Raw genomic sequence first — 14,081 nt, forward strand, 5'->3', positions numbered from 1 at the left:
CTAACACTGAAGACGGACAGAGTCCTGCCCGTGGCCTCCCGTTCGGGTCGACCACCTGGACCAGTGAAGATGAGCGAACGCTGTCTGCCCGGCGAGCGCCAGAGACCCTGCGGCAGAGGATGGGCCCCCAGCCCCGGGGGGGCCCTCGGACCGAGTGGGATGGGCGTCACTACACTCTGGGCGATGACAGGAGGGGACAGCAGACACTCCTCGGGGTCCGCACGGACGTGCGCACCCATTAAGGCTCCTCCACCAACCAGAGGACGCGCCAGCAAAAAGGCGTTTTCATTACGCACAAACGAAAACCTCTGAGTAGAACGGTAAAGTGCTGGGGGGGGTGGAAGTCGCCGGATTTATAGAGAATGTCGGGCGACGGTGCTGATCAGTGGGCTGCATCATGGTAGGGAATATTTTTAAATCTACATTTGTAATTACGAGACTTTCGTCTTATCGTATTTCCCCTAGAATGACCGTGGGAAAGCGCACGGGTTCCCACACGGGCTCCCGGGCCGAGGCTGGCGGACGAGAGGCCGCGCGACTCTTCTGAAGAAGCCGCAGGTGCTTGCGATGCCTTTAGACACTTGCAGTCACAGACCGAATTTGGGACCCGGGTCGCATTGGGACAGTGACACTCCGGGGGCTCCTGGGTCTTGGGGACCGGCCCTCTTTTGTCTAGCGGTGCTTTGCTGCATTCTGGTACTTACAGGAAGCTCGTGTTTCTTGATCATGGGGCGTCCATTGCATTGGACACACGGCGTCCTGCTTCTGGTCGTTCCGTTTGTGGCCCATCGCTTACTGAGCGCGTGCCGTCCGTAAGGATACCTTCCCGCCCGTGGGCACCAGCGGTGTCAGGCCTCAGAAGCGAGCTTTCGATCAGGACAGAAATTAGTCCGTAGATTCCCAGAGCAACACGACCGTCCCGGCCCGTGCCACGTGCTGTGCGGGTCACCGGCTGGACGGCCGAGGCCGAGAAGCGGACAAGCTCGGGGCGGGGGGGTGACGTTGAGGTCCTGGCTGTCCCCTCTGCTCTGGGTCCCACCGTGGCCGCTGCAGGTCAGGAGTGAGCAGCGGGGCCGTGTCGCTGCGGGTCGGAAGTCTGCGAGGGGCAGGGCTGTGGGATCCCGGACGCCTCTGCGCCCTCCGGCCTGAGCGGGGGAGCCGGGAGCTGGGTCACCGTGTCACCACCCTCCACTCGTCGAAAGCAAGGGGATTTGCTTCAAACATCAGCCTTTTACCCTGAGCCGGAGATGCCATCGCCTCCGGGGCTCAGCGCTTCGTTACCTACCACGAGGAAGGAAAATGCGTGGCCGGTTCCGATCCGAGGCTCTGCCGGTGGGGAGGGGCGACCCGATCCCAGACGCTAAAGTGTGAAAAACCATCCCCAGGAATAAAGACGGTAGCGGAGCTGCATCGACTTATTACTTCTCAAACAACGCGATCGCTCTGCAGTTAGTGACGACTGACACCAGTGTGGAAGCCAGATGTTCGGCGAACACACGCGACGTGGATTTGTAGCTGACAAAAGGCTCCGTCGGGAAATTCTTTCTGTTCGCGTTTTACTCTGTTCTCCAGTTCAATGGGTGAGGACCAAAGAACACGTCCTGAGCCACCTGCGGCTCCTCTGCCGAAACGGAAATTGTCGATTTTGAACTGTTCTTACACGGCATAAATAGAGTTTTCTCAACGGCACCGTCCGGGTGCCAGGCACTGTGACGTTTGTGGACAGAAAGACTGGTGTTCCTGACAGTGTCAGCTCTGCCGGGGGGACGGGAAGGAGACTGGGGCCGGGTGGGTCCGCGTCCCCAGAGGCTCCGACCTCTGCCTGGCCCCGGGGTCAGGAGGAGGGCATGGGGGACACCACGGTCCCTGCTGTTGTTTGTCCTCTGGAAGGGCGTGGAGCCAGCTCCCGGGACCATCCCTCCCCACGCCCCAGCGGCACCGGGAATCATCTCCTCCGACTTTGTCGCTAGGAAATAGGGCGCGGGGTGGCTAATTTCTCGGACCGGGTCGGTGGGCCATTTCTTTCGTATCCGCTGGGGCAGGAGCGCGCGCGCGCTGGGGCCGAGGACACGGGCCGGGATTCGGAGCCCGCTCCGCAGAGCCCGCCCCGAGCGAGGCGCGAGTTCGGCCCGTGAGGACGGTCGTGCGTGTGACCTGCGCTGCCGGATGTGCGAGCGTCTTAAGAAGGGATTTTGTTTTGTTTTGCTTCTCCAGGATGGTGGCGCTGCCAGGGGGGCGCCGGAGAAGAGGAGGGACCGGCGCGGACCGCCCCAGGACGCCTCGGAGGACAACGACGTGTTTGGTACGTGACAGGCGAGTCCCGGACGTTATTTCGTATGATAATTGTGTGCAGATATGTCCTCGGTGGGGAAGGCTTTAATTTTCTAATTACATGAGTAACCTATGGATCTGCTCTTTACGAAGTGCAAGCTCTATGAAGCGAGGACGGGGAGCCCCGGCGGCTGGGGAAGGGGGTCTCTCCCCGTCTTGCTTTTGCCTGTTTTAGCTTCGTTTTGCATGTCTTTTTGTACACACAGACGTCAGAGAGTTCCCAGATTTTTCCATATTATGCAAAATTTCTCTGACCATCTATTCGCTTATTTGTGTGTGGGTGGTAGAAAGCCTAACAGCGCCCAGAAAAATCTCGCCGATGAGGAAGTGAAACCATCCCCAAGCCCAGACACCGGGCGTATTCTAACTACAAAGACCGACTCGGGAGGTGCGAGGAGATACCCGTTTTCTACGAAACTGCTTTTTGGTGGTGCCCTCGTGACGTGACACACGCGGCCTTTACGTGTTGTCACCCACCTTCGTCTCTGCTCCCCGGGAGTGAACAAACAGGTTCTCCTGTGGCTTCTACCTTAACGCACCTCGGCCGTGTGACGGTGACTCGCCGGAGAGCCCAGGGCTAAGCAGAGACTCCAAGTGCATCTGTCCGAGCCTCGGTGGCTCCACGGGCGTGTGGAGTGGCGAGGGCGACAGGCAGCACGGAGCCCGTGCGGGGCCAGCCCGGCCCGCAGGCTGTGGCCCCGTCATGTCCCCGGCCCGGTCTGCACTTATTCAGGAAAACAGCTTCTTTATGCATCTCTCGTTAGGCGGGACAAACCCCGCCCCCCAATTTATGTCCCCAATTCACTTGCTCTTCTCTGCCTCCCACCCTCCTGAGCCCACACACGTCGCCACCAAGCCCGCCGCCCACGCTTTCCATCTGAAGCCTCCGTGAAAATCAGCTCAGCGTGCCCCGAACGCCCGGGGGGCGGGGACCTCGACCCTGACTGAGTGACCGTCAGGCCGGGAGTGCACAAGGGACCCAACACGGCCCTGCTCCTTCACGGCTCACACCTGTTTTCAGGGCGTCTTCTCGGAGGGGGCCCGGCTCCTCAGGGGCATGGGAAGGAGAGGGAGCCGTAGGCGGTGGCCTCCTGCCGGCGAGGCCGAGCCCGCGGGAACACGGGCAGGCACCGTGGTGTCGGCGTCCGCAGTTCGCCCGTCTGTCCCCCGGAGGGAGGTGTTTTACGTTAGCTCCTCACCCGCATAGTCCAACCACGCGTGTGTAAACACCCACGGAAATGACAGCTGAGGTTTCATACACGGAGGAGAGTGAGTTTTACTATTGTGGGTAAACATACTTCTTTTTAAAGCAGACATCACCGTTCCTATTATTCCCCTGGGTCATTGCTTTTAGGGTTATTCGTAACAATGCGAGTGATTCCGTCGCTATCAGATGCACACACACTACGTACGTATGCGTATATATGACATTTATATGATATAGAATGAGAAAGGTCAATAATGAGCCTTTTCCTTAAGTTATGAAAATGGCACAAAATCCCTCCGGCGGCCCACTTTAACCTCAGATAGATACTCGGTTCGGAGAATTATAATCTGGAGCCCAATGTGAAAGCCAGCGGAAGCGCAGATGTTTCAGTCACGTCCCAAACTCGGCTCTGTCTTCTCCTGGGCAGCAAACTTTGCCCACTCCGCACACCGTGGCTCCCAAGTGCCCATAGCACGGGCACCACTCGCACTGTGGGACGAGTGTGCGGCACCCACCGGGCCCTCCCCGCTGTGGGGATTAGGGTGTGCTCCTGCCCGCCGCCACCTCTGGGCCATGCCCAGCTGACACCGGCTTCAGGTTGAGTCACAACAGAGGGGAAACGGGAGACTGGCCACGGGAGGAGGTCCTCACTTCACTGCCCCTGAGGAAGGTGGCCTGCGGGGTCCCCGTCACTGTGCCCGGCCACCGAGTAATGCAGACGGCGAGGCCCTGCAGAGCGGCCGGCAGGACTTGAACGTCCCTCGCTCCTACGGCTGCCCTGGACCCCGGTCTGCAGGCGCAGGGTGACGGCGTACGAGAAGCTAGAATGACCACGGCCGTCAACCTCGCGGTCTCGTCTTGGGGATTCCGAAGCGCTCTATGAACGTCACTCCGGGTGCAGTCAGCTCCCTGCACCTCACAAAAAATTCTCTGGCCCAAACAGAAGCTCCCTGAGCGTGACAGGAGGCCACGGCTTCTCCCTGTGCTCTGGACCGTGAGTCATCGGCAAGCATTTCACAATCATCCTCCAGCTCCTGGCAATCACTTTGTCCACGTGTCAGAAGAACCGGGGCTGTGAGGGGCACACAAGGGCCGTCGCCTGTTACCCACCTCCTTTCTGAGGTCACAGGGACTCCAGGTGTCTGGGAAAGTCGGGCGGACGGTGCTGTCTCCGAGCCCCGAGCGGGGACTTGGAGAAGCTCGCAGCCCGGGGCTGGCGATGGCCGGCACAGGCGCCAGGAGCTGCTGGCTCACACCCCGCGTGCTCGAAACCACACGTTGCACAACAGGCCACACGCTCGCTTCCTCCACGTCCCTCTGCAGGCAGAGCCAGCCCTTAACGCAGCGACGCTTCTGAAACTGGTTTGCTCTTCTGTTTCACGGGACACTCCCTCAGAGGGCTGTGTTATCGCTCAGCAGGTGGCAGGTAACCCTAGAGCGCACGTTCGAGCCCCTTGCTGTGACCGGGCTTCTGACAGTGACCCCCCGAGACGGCTTTGCCCAGCCCCCGAAGAGGGAGAGAACAGTTTCAGGGCAGGTGGCCAGGAGGGAGAAGCGGGCGCCATCCGCGCTTTGGGGAAACAGGCTGGTCCGCAGTAGCCTTGTCCCGCGGCTTTTCCGGAATCCCACACCCACGCACGGCACACGCGGTCTGTGTCATTTGAAAACCAGGCAAGAAGGAAGGTGTCATTGCCCCGTCCCCTCCCTCCGAGTTCCCTAGCCATGGGGCTCAAACAAAGCAGGTAGTTCCGCTGAGGCGAGGGAAGCCCAAGGTCCCCTGAAGTTGTGGGGACAAAGGAGAGACGTGTCCACGAGGGGGCAGCACTGCTCTTTCCGGAAAGACTGTGGCTCCTTCCAGCGTGACCTGTGACCCACAGCTCACACACCGGAGCTGACAGGACAGCCCTGGCAGGGGGGACGAAGGCCCCAAGTCCACAGCAAAGGACAGCTGTGCATGTGTCACCCCGTAGCAGCTTAGAGCTGGACCTTGCCTTCAATCTGGAGCTCTCCGCTGCCCGCATGGAAACGAGACCCGGTCAGCTGAAACGTGTTCACCCTGCCCAGGAGGCCCAGAGTCCCCGGGGGCGGGAGCATCCTTTCATGTCCTGGCCTCCTGGCGAGCACACGGGGGTGGGGAGGGGAGCTGCCCATTGTCCAAGAGGAGCGATGGGGACTCAGAACACACAGACGGAATGACAGCTCCAAAGGGCGCTCAGGCCAGCTTCACCGGTCCCTGCGGTCAGGGCAGCTCGTCCCACTGCTGTGTCACCAGGAGGTTCAGGGAGCAGCAAGTCATTGGGCTGGGAGAGCACCCGCCCCACTGCAACGGGCCCACTGCACAGGACAGAGGACATTCCGGGGGGGGGGCAGTGACACGCCCAGCATCGCTGTGGGAGCTCGGGGGACAGTCCCCACCGTCATCAAGCTCTCAGTCCAGCACAGAGTACAGCTATCCCGCTAATTCGGACTTGTGCCACCAGCGGTCAGTCCGTGCTGTGCCTTCTGTGACCCTTCCCAATTGCACAATGTGTCGGTTCTGTCTGGGGACGATGTCAGCTGTGGGCCGGGCCAGACCAGACCTCCACGCGGCGCTGGGGGAGCCGTCTGGGCACCCTGTAGACTGATGAATAGGATGCGCACAGACCAACGGTTGTCAGTCACCTGTGCCGTCAAACCCTTTACAGCGGATGAGCAGACGGGTCTGGCGACAGGAAGTGGCCGACAGAGAGAAGCGGCCCCACAAGGGGCGGAGGCCAGGTGGGGCGCCGTGCACGTGTGTGGGTGGAGCAGGCCGGGCAGAGCCGGGAGGCCGGTGGCCCGGGGCTTGCTGTCCCTGTGTCCCGGGTCAGCGGAGCACATCCCGTCGCCCCCGGCCACAGCCCGGGATAACGCTGCGGTCCGCGGGAGCGCGTGCCCGGGCGAGGCCTCGGCAGCACGCTGCGACCTGGCTGTCCGCAGGGCGGCACTGGGCAGCGGCGACGCGAGGGCACTGTCGCCTGCCCCGCGCGCTCACCCCCACTGGTCCTGGCCCTCGGAATGAGGTGTGCGGCGCAGGGTCACTTGAGGCCAGCAGAGCCACAATAGGATAACTGAAGGGCTTCTAGGACAAAGAGAGAACACAGGCCTCACAGCCGCGCAAATAGCAGCTGCGATGGGCGTGGCCGGTGGCCCGCGGCGTGTCCCAGCTTGAGGCCCGGCCCCCTCCGCGCCCAGGCTGCGGCCTCGCCGGGTCCGGTCCACGCACCCGCGGCGTTAACGCGCGCGCCACGATGGCCGCGGCGACCTCCTGCCCGCATCTCCCTTCCGCGGGTGCGGGACCCCGGGAGCCCTGTCCCCACTCCCTGGGAGGGCGCGGCCTTCCCGTGGTGGCCACTTCACGTTGACCCACACAGGGACGTCCCTTCGGGGCGGGAACGCTGTCCAGAACTGTCGCACGTCGCGCAGAGGCCGGTATTTCTAAGCCATTCGAACAGAACCTTTTATTCAGTGGCACCCACGGGACTGGGTTCCAGTCACCCAAGAACGACCTCCAGGAACGGGGAGCTAGCACCGCGGCAGGACACCGCGGCCGCAGCGCGCACGGCGCAGACGCGGCGCGGGGCGCGCGGTCCACGCGTGCGGCGCGGCGCGGCGGGAACGCGTCTTCGTGTTGCGGGGCCGCTGTGCATCTTCCAAACTATGAGGCGGCCCTGCGGTTTTCAGATCGCGTTCTGCGTGGCTTTGTTTTTGCAACTGCTGCTCTCTTCCGCGCAGTACTGGAGCCAGGAGTGTTCTCTTGGCCAGACAGGCCTCCCGGTCAGGACCCCAGGCCCGCAGGTCCCCCCGGACGGCGGGGACGTCGAGGCACGGTTTCCTGGGAGTCGCGAGAGCAGCAGGATGCGGATCGGGCAGCACAAGGAGAAGCAGCTGTCGCCGCTGCTCTCCCGGGAACATCGGCCCTGCGAACTCGGCACCTGGCAGAAATCGAAGCCGCCCTTGTTTCCATAGCTACAGAAGCGGCTTCGTTTGGGGAAGTGAAGACAGTCATTCGGACCCGAGTGACGACTGCTGCTAATCCATCCACATACGGCCAACAATAGCGGCGGCGAAGGCTCCATGGGCTGCTAACCCTATCCCATTCCTGTCGCAAACAGCTCCGAGCACCCACATCCCCCGAGGCCCTCTGTTCAAGCCACTCAGGCTCACGTCCGGGTCCCCTGTGAGCCACCCGACCAGCTTTTCACTCTAAAGTTGCCGAACTTTAAAAAAGACAGAAAACCAAACCCGACTATTCCGCGCCGGGGTTGGGACGGAGGCCATGCAGACTCCCTCTCCGCCAGGAATCGCGCAAATGTTGTTTTATTCGTATAAAATAAGGGCGACCCGTCCCACAGATGCTTATGGCGCCGTTTCTGTGCCCCAGGCTGGTCTCCGCGGAGCACACGCTGCCCCCAGGGAGGTGACTCCCCACCCACGCTCAGATCCCGTCCCGCCGCCTAATCAACGAGCGGTTCCTGTTCACTGTTTTGACTTCTTCGAACCCGCAAAATAGAGATTATAACACTTACAGCGCAGTGATTTGAGGGAATAAAATCCAATACCAGTAAGAGGCCTAACATGATAGTCTCGTAACAAAACATTTTCGCTTCCCTCCTTCCTAGCTTTTCAGTTAATTTTCAGTCGTACAATGACATCGTGTAATTTTTGCACAGAATTTTCCTCTGAAGATTAATAGATCCAACTCTTTTATTGCATAATACGTGCATTATCGTTGACATGTTCTGACAGATGCATACTCATCAGTTACTCACTGGCATTTGGAATTAAATACTAAATGTATCTTTGCTTTTCTCAATTGCTTTAAAAACTCATTGAGCATATCCCTTCCTCTCCCGATTTCTTTTGTTTTGTTGAAAGTTATAGTGAAACAACAAACAGTAAAATGAAAATGTCCTTAATCGCTTTTATTTTTTTTACAGCTTTATTGAGGTATAATTTATGTCCCATAAAGGTCACCCATTTTCAGTGTGCATATTCATGGTCTTAGCATATTCGCAGAGTTATCCATAGTCTAACTTTAGAACGCTTGCATCCCGCCCATGAGAAACCTGTGCCCTGGACTGTCCCACCGACCTCTGGCCCCTGGCGCCTTCCTGAGGGTGGGTTTGTGCCTCGACACTGCACAGGCGGCCTCTGTGACTAGCGTCTGTCACTCGGCGCAGAGTTTCCGAGGCTCGCCCATGTCACGGCCTGCGTCCCTTCCCTTCCGTGGACAGCCCTCGCTTGGTGCACGTGCGGGTGGATCTTGTTGCTGGGGGCCTCGCGTCTGGGTTTGGGGGCGCGAGTGTCCAGTTCTCGTGGGCAGACGCCTGTCAGTGGCGGCCGTACTTTGTGTTATGCCGAGCTTCCCAGGGCAAGGCTGTTCGCCGAGTTTCACTGTCACCTCTGTCATTTGTATTTGGGTGCTCACCAAATGCCACCCCCCAGAGGCCTCTTTAGTGTCGGATTCGCTCGACCCATAGCCACGTCGGGTGGGCGGGCAGCCGAGGAGTGGATGGCCCTGCATAGGCCACCGCCTCAGAGAGTTCTTCTGCCTCCACAAACCACCAGTCACTGGGTGACCAGTGGCATCTGGGCGTCCATTATCCGCTTGAATTCTCTAAGTCAACACTTCCCTGCCCTGGAACCAGCCTGAAGGGCAGGCCCTCAGGGAGGGGACACGGGTTCAGGGGACACTGCGGGAGGAGGCTCCATGGCCACCGAAAGTCTCAGGGGCCTGTGGTCTGTCACACACACACACACACACACACACACACCCTGCCTTCCCGAAGGCACGTTTGAGAGGGTTCGCACGGCTCTGCCCGGACTCAGGGTACAGGGAGGACCACCGGTGTTTAGGGAGGACTCAGAGGCAGCAGTTGGATGGGTCGACCCTTGAAAGCCCCTTGCAGGACCCGAGGGACCAGGACCCGTCCCCTCCTCGGTCCCTCCAGCTGGGCTGCCCCCACGCTGGGAGCAGCAGAGCTGCGTCACGGGGCCGAGTGTGTGTGTCAGGTGTGGTTACGGGTGATGGGGGGGTGGGGGGGCGACCTGGGGTGCTCGAAGTAAACTGGGCAGTGCACTTACATGGCAGGAGTTCTCATCTCTGTGAGTCCCCAGAGAGCCACCACGACAGCCTCACTCAGCCCAAGATCGGCTGCAGGTTTCCACATCACCACCAAACAAAACAGCGACACAGTCACCAGAGACATACGTACAACAATTAACACCCACTGTCAGCTCGAAATCGGGTCCAACAGTCTGAATACGTGGATTATTAAGCATTTCGTGCCTCGGTGAACAGCTGACATTAAGGAAATGCTCTCCGCAACGCAGGTGTCCAGGGCCGTCCCAAGCCAGCGCCGGGCCGTGCCTCGGGCCTGCAGCTGGAGAGGGCGCCCCGATGAGCTCGTAGGCCCTGCACTAAGAACGCCGCCCCCACCTCCCCCCGCCCCAGGACAAAGCCCGTCTCCTGTCTCCTCGTGGCCGGGTGCAGGGCTCCGCTTCCCCTGCGTGCTGCCTGCTCGCCGTCATTTAAAACACTTTATGTTAAGTGACCCTTTTTCCAATGGAAAGAAAAAGTTTAAATCCTTGAAAGCAATTTTTCATCTTCGAACATGGCTTTGCTGCAGATGGAGGTGGCCAAATAACGTGGGGCTTTGCGACCGCCCTTCCTTCCCATGGTCCCAGCCTCCTGGGGAGGAGCCGGCGTCTTCCCTTAGGGAACCTGTCGTTAGACGTCTCTGCCCGGCCGCCGTCCTCAGTGTCCTGATCCGCTTTAGCCAGGTTTGCAGAAACCCATCGATCAGGTCAGCGATCAGCTTTGAATCACTGGTGGCCTGCAGCACTTCTGTGGGGATCGAGGCCGAGCGGCCTCTGTCCGTTTGCTCTGTCACCGCCTGTCATCGGTTTTCTCTACCCAAAGCCACGTTCCTTTCCTAATGGGGGACCAGAGGCGGATTAGCCCTGGCCGCAGGAGCGGACTGCTTAGAAAGCAACCCTCGGTCACAACACAGCAGGCCACACCTTCCATTTATCAATGTAGCTGGGCATCGCTTGTCACAAAGGGCAGCAGTCTTCCACCCCGTGTGCACATGCACACGCACACACACGCACACATGCACACACACACACATGCACACACACGAGCACACACGCACGCAGATGCACACACGCACATGCGCACACGCACACACACACGAGCACACGCATATGCGCACGCACACACGCACACACATGCATACACACACGAGCACACACGCACACAGATTCACACGCACGCACACGCACGCACACGCGCACATGCACACACACGAGCACACATGCACACACACGAACACATGCACACACACGAACACATGCACACACACGAGCACACGCACACAGATGCACACACGCACACGCGCGCGCACACGCACACACACGTGTGCACACGCACACACACGAGCACACGCATATGCGCGCACACATGCACACACGCACACACACGAGCACACACGCACACCGATTCACACGCACGCACACGCATGCACACACGCACATGCACACACAGCAAAAACCAACAGCCATCCTAACGGTTGTCATTAAGGCTATAGACATTATCATTTCCTGGAAGTAAATTCACTTAAAAAGAAGAAAATTATGACGCCTTTCTAAACAGATGGTTTTCTTCTGCTGTCACTTACGTTTAGCGTGATTTGGGGCCTGACTGTTCACACAGCAGTCATCCCTGGTGCCCTGGGATGTCACCTGGACGCCTCTGTCCCCACCGCCCTCCGCTGAGGCACTGGAGGTCGAGTGGGGCGGTGACTCAGGCCAGCCATCTCCAGGACGAGTGTGGGGAGGCCACCGAGAGGTGCTCTCCCGGGACGGGTTCTGAGCAGGGTCATTGCCTGCTCTGAGAAGGATCTAGAAGGCCGCAGGGGACCGTGGCCCCTGGGCCAGCCTATGAAAGCCAGGGTCGTGGGGCAGTTAGCCGGTGTCCCAGCAGAGGAGCCTGGCGACGGGAGGCCATGGCAGAAGGCAGCGGGCCCGTTGTGGACGCCGTACTGCCCAGGGCAGGGCTGCAGAGGGCTGATGCAGCTGGCATGGAGGACAATCCAAGGGGCATTGGTCTCGGACCAACAGCACGGCAGCCACACGTCCAGGATAGGGCCACAGAGCTGCTGGCCGGGGCAAGGCCGCAGGTATCAGGAGAAAGGACAGCTGGCTGCAGTCACAGGGCCGGTCCTTGGCTTGCTGAGTCTGCCTTTCCAGAAGTATCCCCATGTCACAGCCCACGACACTCTCCGGCCACACGGAGCCCAGCCGTGCTGCATGCCCGGCCGTCCTCCTGGCCGCCATGCGGCACCCCAGGGGCTCCGTGCCGCCCCCATCACCCTGGTGTGGCAAGGGCCGGGATTTAAGGGTCAGCCGGGCTGCCCGCACCTGGGGAGCGTGCTTGCGTCCGGAGGGGGAGGCTTTGCAGAGTCACGCGGGCGGAGATGCAGCGCTGCAGCGTCAGAGACTCAGAATGGGCACACGTCACGGAGCAGGGTGCGGGCTCCACGTCAGTGTGTCGGAGGCCACCACGTCACTGGGACAGGCTGAGAAGCTGAGAGCTGAGCGAGCTGACGCCCCAGACTCCCGCCTGACCGTCCAGGCACGTGAGCGGCAGGCGTCAGCGGTGTGTGGACAGGTGCGCACAGTCAGCCCGCATTCTACACCCCTCTCGCTCGCTCCGGCTCCATGTCAGAAGCGCATAGATAAACTAATGTCCCTCACGCCCCACAGCCCCCAACTCGGCCCATTAACGCACGCGGGGTCAGAGGCTTCCTCCCCAGGGAACCACCTCCCAACGCCGGCATCTCACGCACCGTAGAGGACTTTTACAGATGCTCAGGCTAAAAGGGGCCTTGCAACCCACTCCAGCCCAACTGTGTACCGTGCTGGCCTCGGGCGGTCATAGCGGTGCAGTCTGGTGACATTTGCCCTGCGCAGCTCCTGACAGGTGACATCACACAGCTGTGCTCTTTACATACTCAGTAACCAGGACTCTTTGCGCATTACCCAAGACTGTAGGAAATGATACCAAATTGTCTCAGTGATAAAAATTTTAAATGTTATACTTAGATTCAAGGAGGTGAATTTTTCTTCAATTTTGGAGAACTTGATATACACACATCCATATACATGTATGTATGAATCTGTTTTCATGACGTAGAACTGTTCACTTACTACAAATGATAATTTCTTGATAAAATTATCAGTTTATTCAAGGTTCGTGCAACAAAACATAAAAATAAATTATAAGTTCTCATTGCGATTAAGTTAGAATTTTCATAAATCAGTCTTTTAGAGGATCTGCGTCACTGGATGCGCAGATAGGGAGTATTTTCAGCATTCTCAGTCAGATACCCTATAAAGTAAATGGGATCTGATTATATGATCGTGGTAAATTATCTTGAAATGATTTCCAAACAAAGAAAATAAACAAACTTCCCAAAAGAAAAAACATTTAAGATGGTAGTATGTGCTTTAATGCCTACAAATAGCTGAAGCAGCAATAGAGTTTGCCCAAGACCGTTTTTATAAACGACGTCTTGGATTGCCTCCTGCATGTCCATGTATCTGATTGTCACATCACCTCTTCTGAATCTGAAAAAGTCATGTTTTATTGCCTGAGGTTTTCGTAAGTATTTCACTGAACATTCCTTCCTGGGAGAGTTTTCAAGTTATTTTTCATCCTTAAAAAAATGGCAGTGGCTGCCCCCGGCTGGTACCGGGCTACTCCACGTGGGCACCTTCTCGGTGCCCGGACGCCGTCTCTGAAAAGCGGACATTGTGTGGACAGCCCCCATCTCCGCCCAGACATTTGACACCATTGTTCTTGTGGCTTCCAGGGACAGAAAGTCCTGCAGTACAGATCTGCGACTGTCCCCAAGGAAAGATCTAAAAATAAGCCTCTCTTTCCTAAGAGGCTCAGCGGCCGCTGTATGGGCGATGCCTCGCATGGCGAACCCAGACTGTGCCTGCCTTGCAAAACGGAGCAAATGTAACAGTTACTGCTTCTGACTAGTTCCCCCGCCCCCCAGTAACTCATAATCAAAGTATCCTGTGAATACTTACAAAATAATGTAAATGTTTTTAGAAGTGGGATGGTTCGATTTGATACTATGTTTTAGCAGAGAAGGGAGCATAGCCGCTTCCTCTCAGCTCACAGAAACCGACTTCTGCAGTCACACGGCACCGACTCAGTTCCGAATTCTGCTGAGCCGGCGCTGAGTACTCGCTCCTGTTCTCACAGATCACAGAGCTCAGGAGGCTTTTTCTGCTGAGGGGCAGATAGTAGGTGTTTTACGCCTCTGTTGTGCTCCCTCAGCTCTGCCCGGGGAGCCCGTCAGCAAATGGGGGTGGCTGTTCCAGCAACACTTGATAAACACGGAAATGTTAATTTCATGTACTTTCTATGTGTCATGAAATACTACTATTTTCTTTTGTAACTAAGGAGGGAAAAATCATTCTCAGCTGGCAGGCCGAGCGAAAC

The 14,081-nt window shown here is 58.3% G+C and overlaps 1 protein-coding gene across 1 annotated transcript in view; it reads left to right on the top strand.

Annotated features, from left to right (window-relative positions):
* Window positions 1-2,166: 2,166 nt before the first annotated feature.
* MBP (myelin basic protein) overlaps window positions 2,167-14,081 on the top strand; it is a 49,517-nt gene continuing 37,602 nt past the window's right edge. Inside the window, exon 1 of the mRNA XM_023520813.1 lies at window positions 2,167-2,302. Coding sequence (XP_023376581.1) covers window positions 2,167-2,302 — 136 coding nt within the window. The remainder of the gene's footprint in view (window positions 2,303-14,081) is intronic.

The sequence above is a fragment of the Pteropus vampyrus genome, unplaced genomic scaffold, assembly GCF_000151845.1.
Source record: "Pteropus vampyrus isolate Shadow unplaced genomic scaffold, Pvam_2.0 Scaffold277, whole genome shotgun sequence".
Lineage (NCBI taxonomy): Eukaryota > Metazoa > Chordata > Mammalia > Chiroptera > Pteropodidae > Pteropus > Pteropus vampyrus.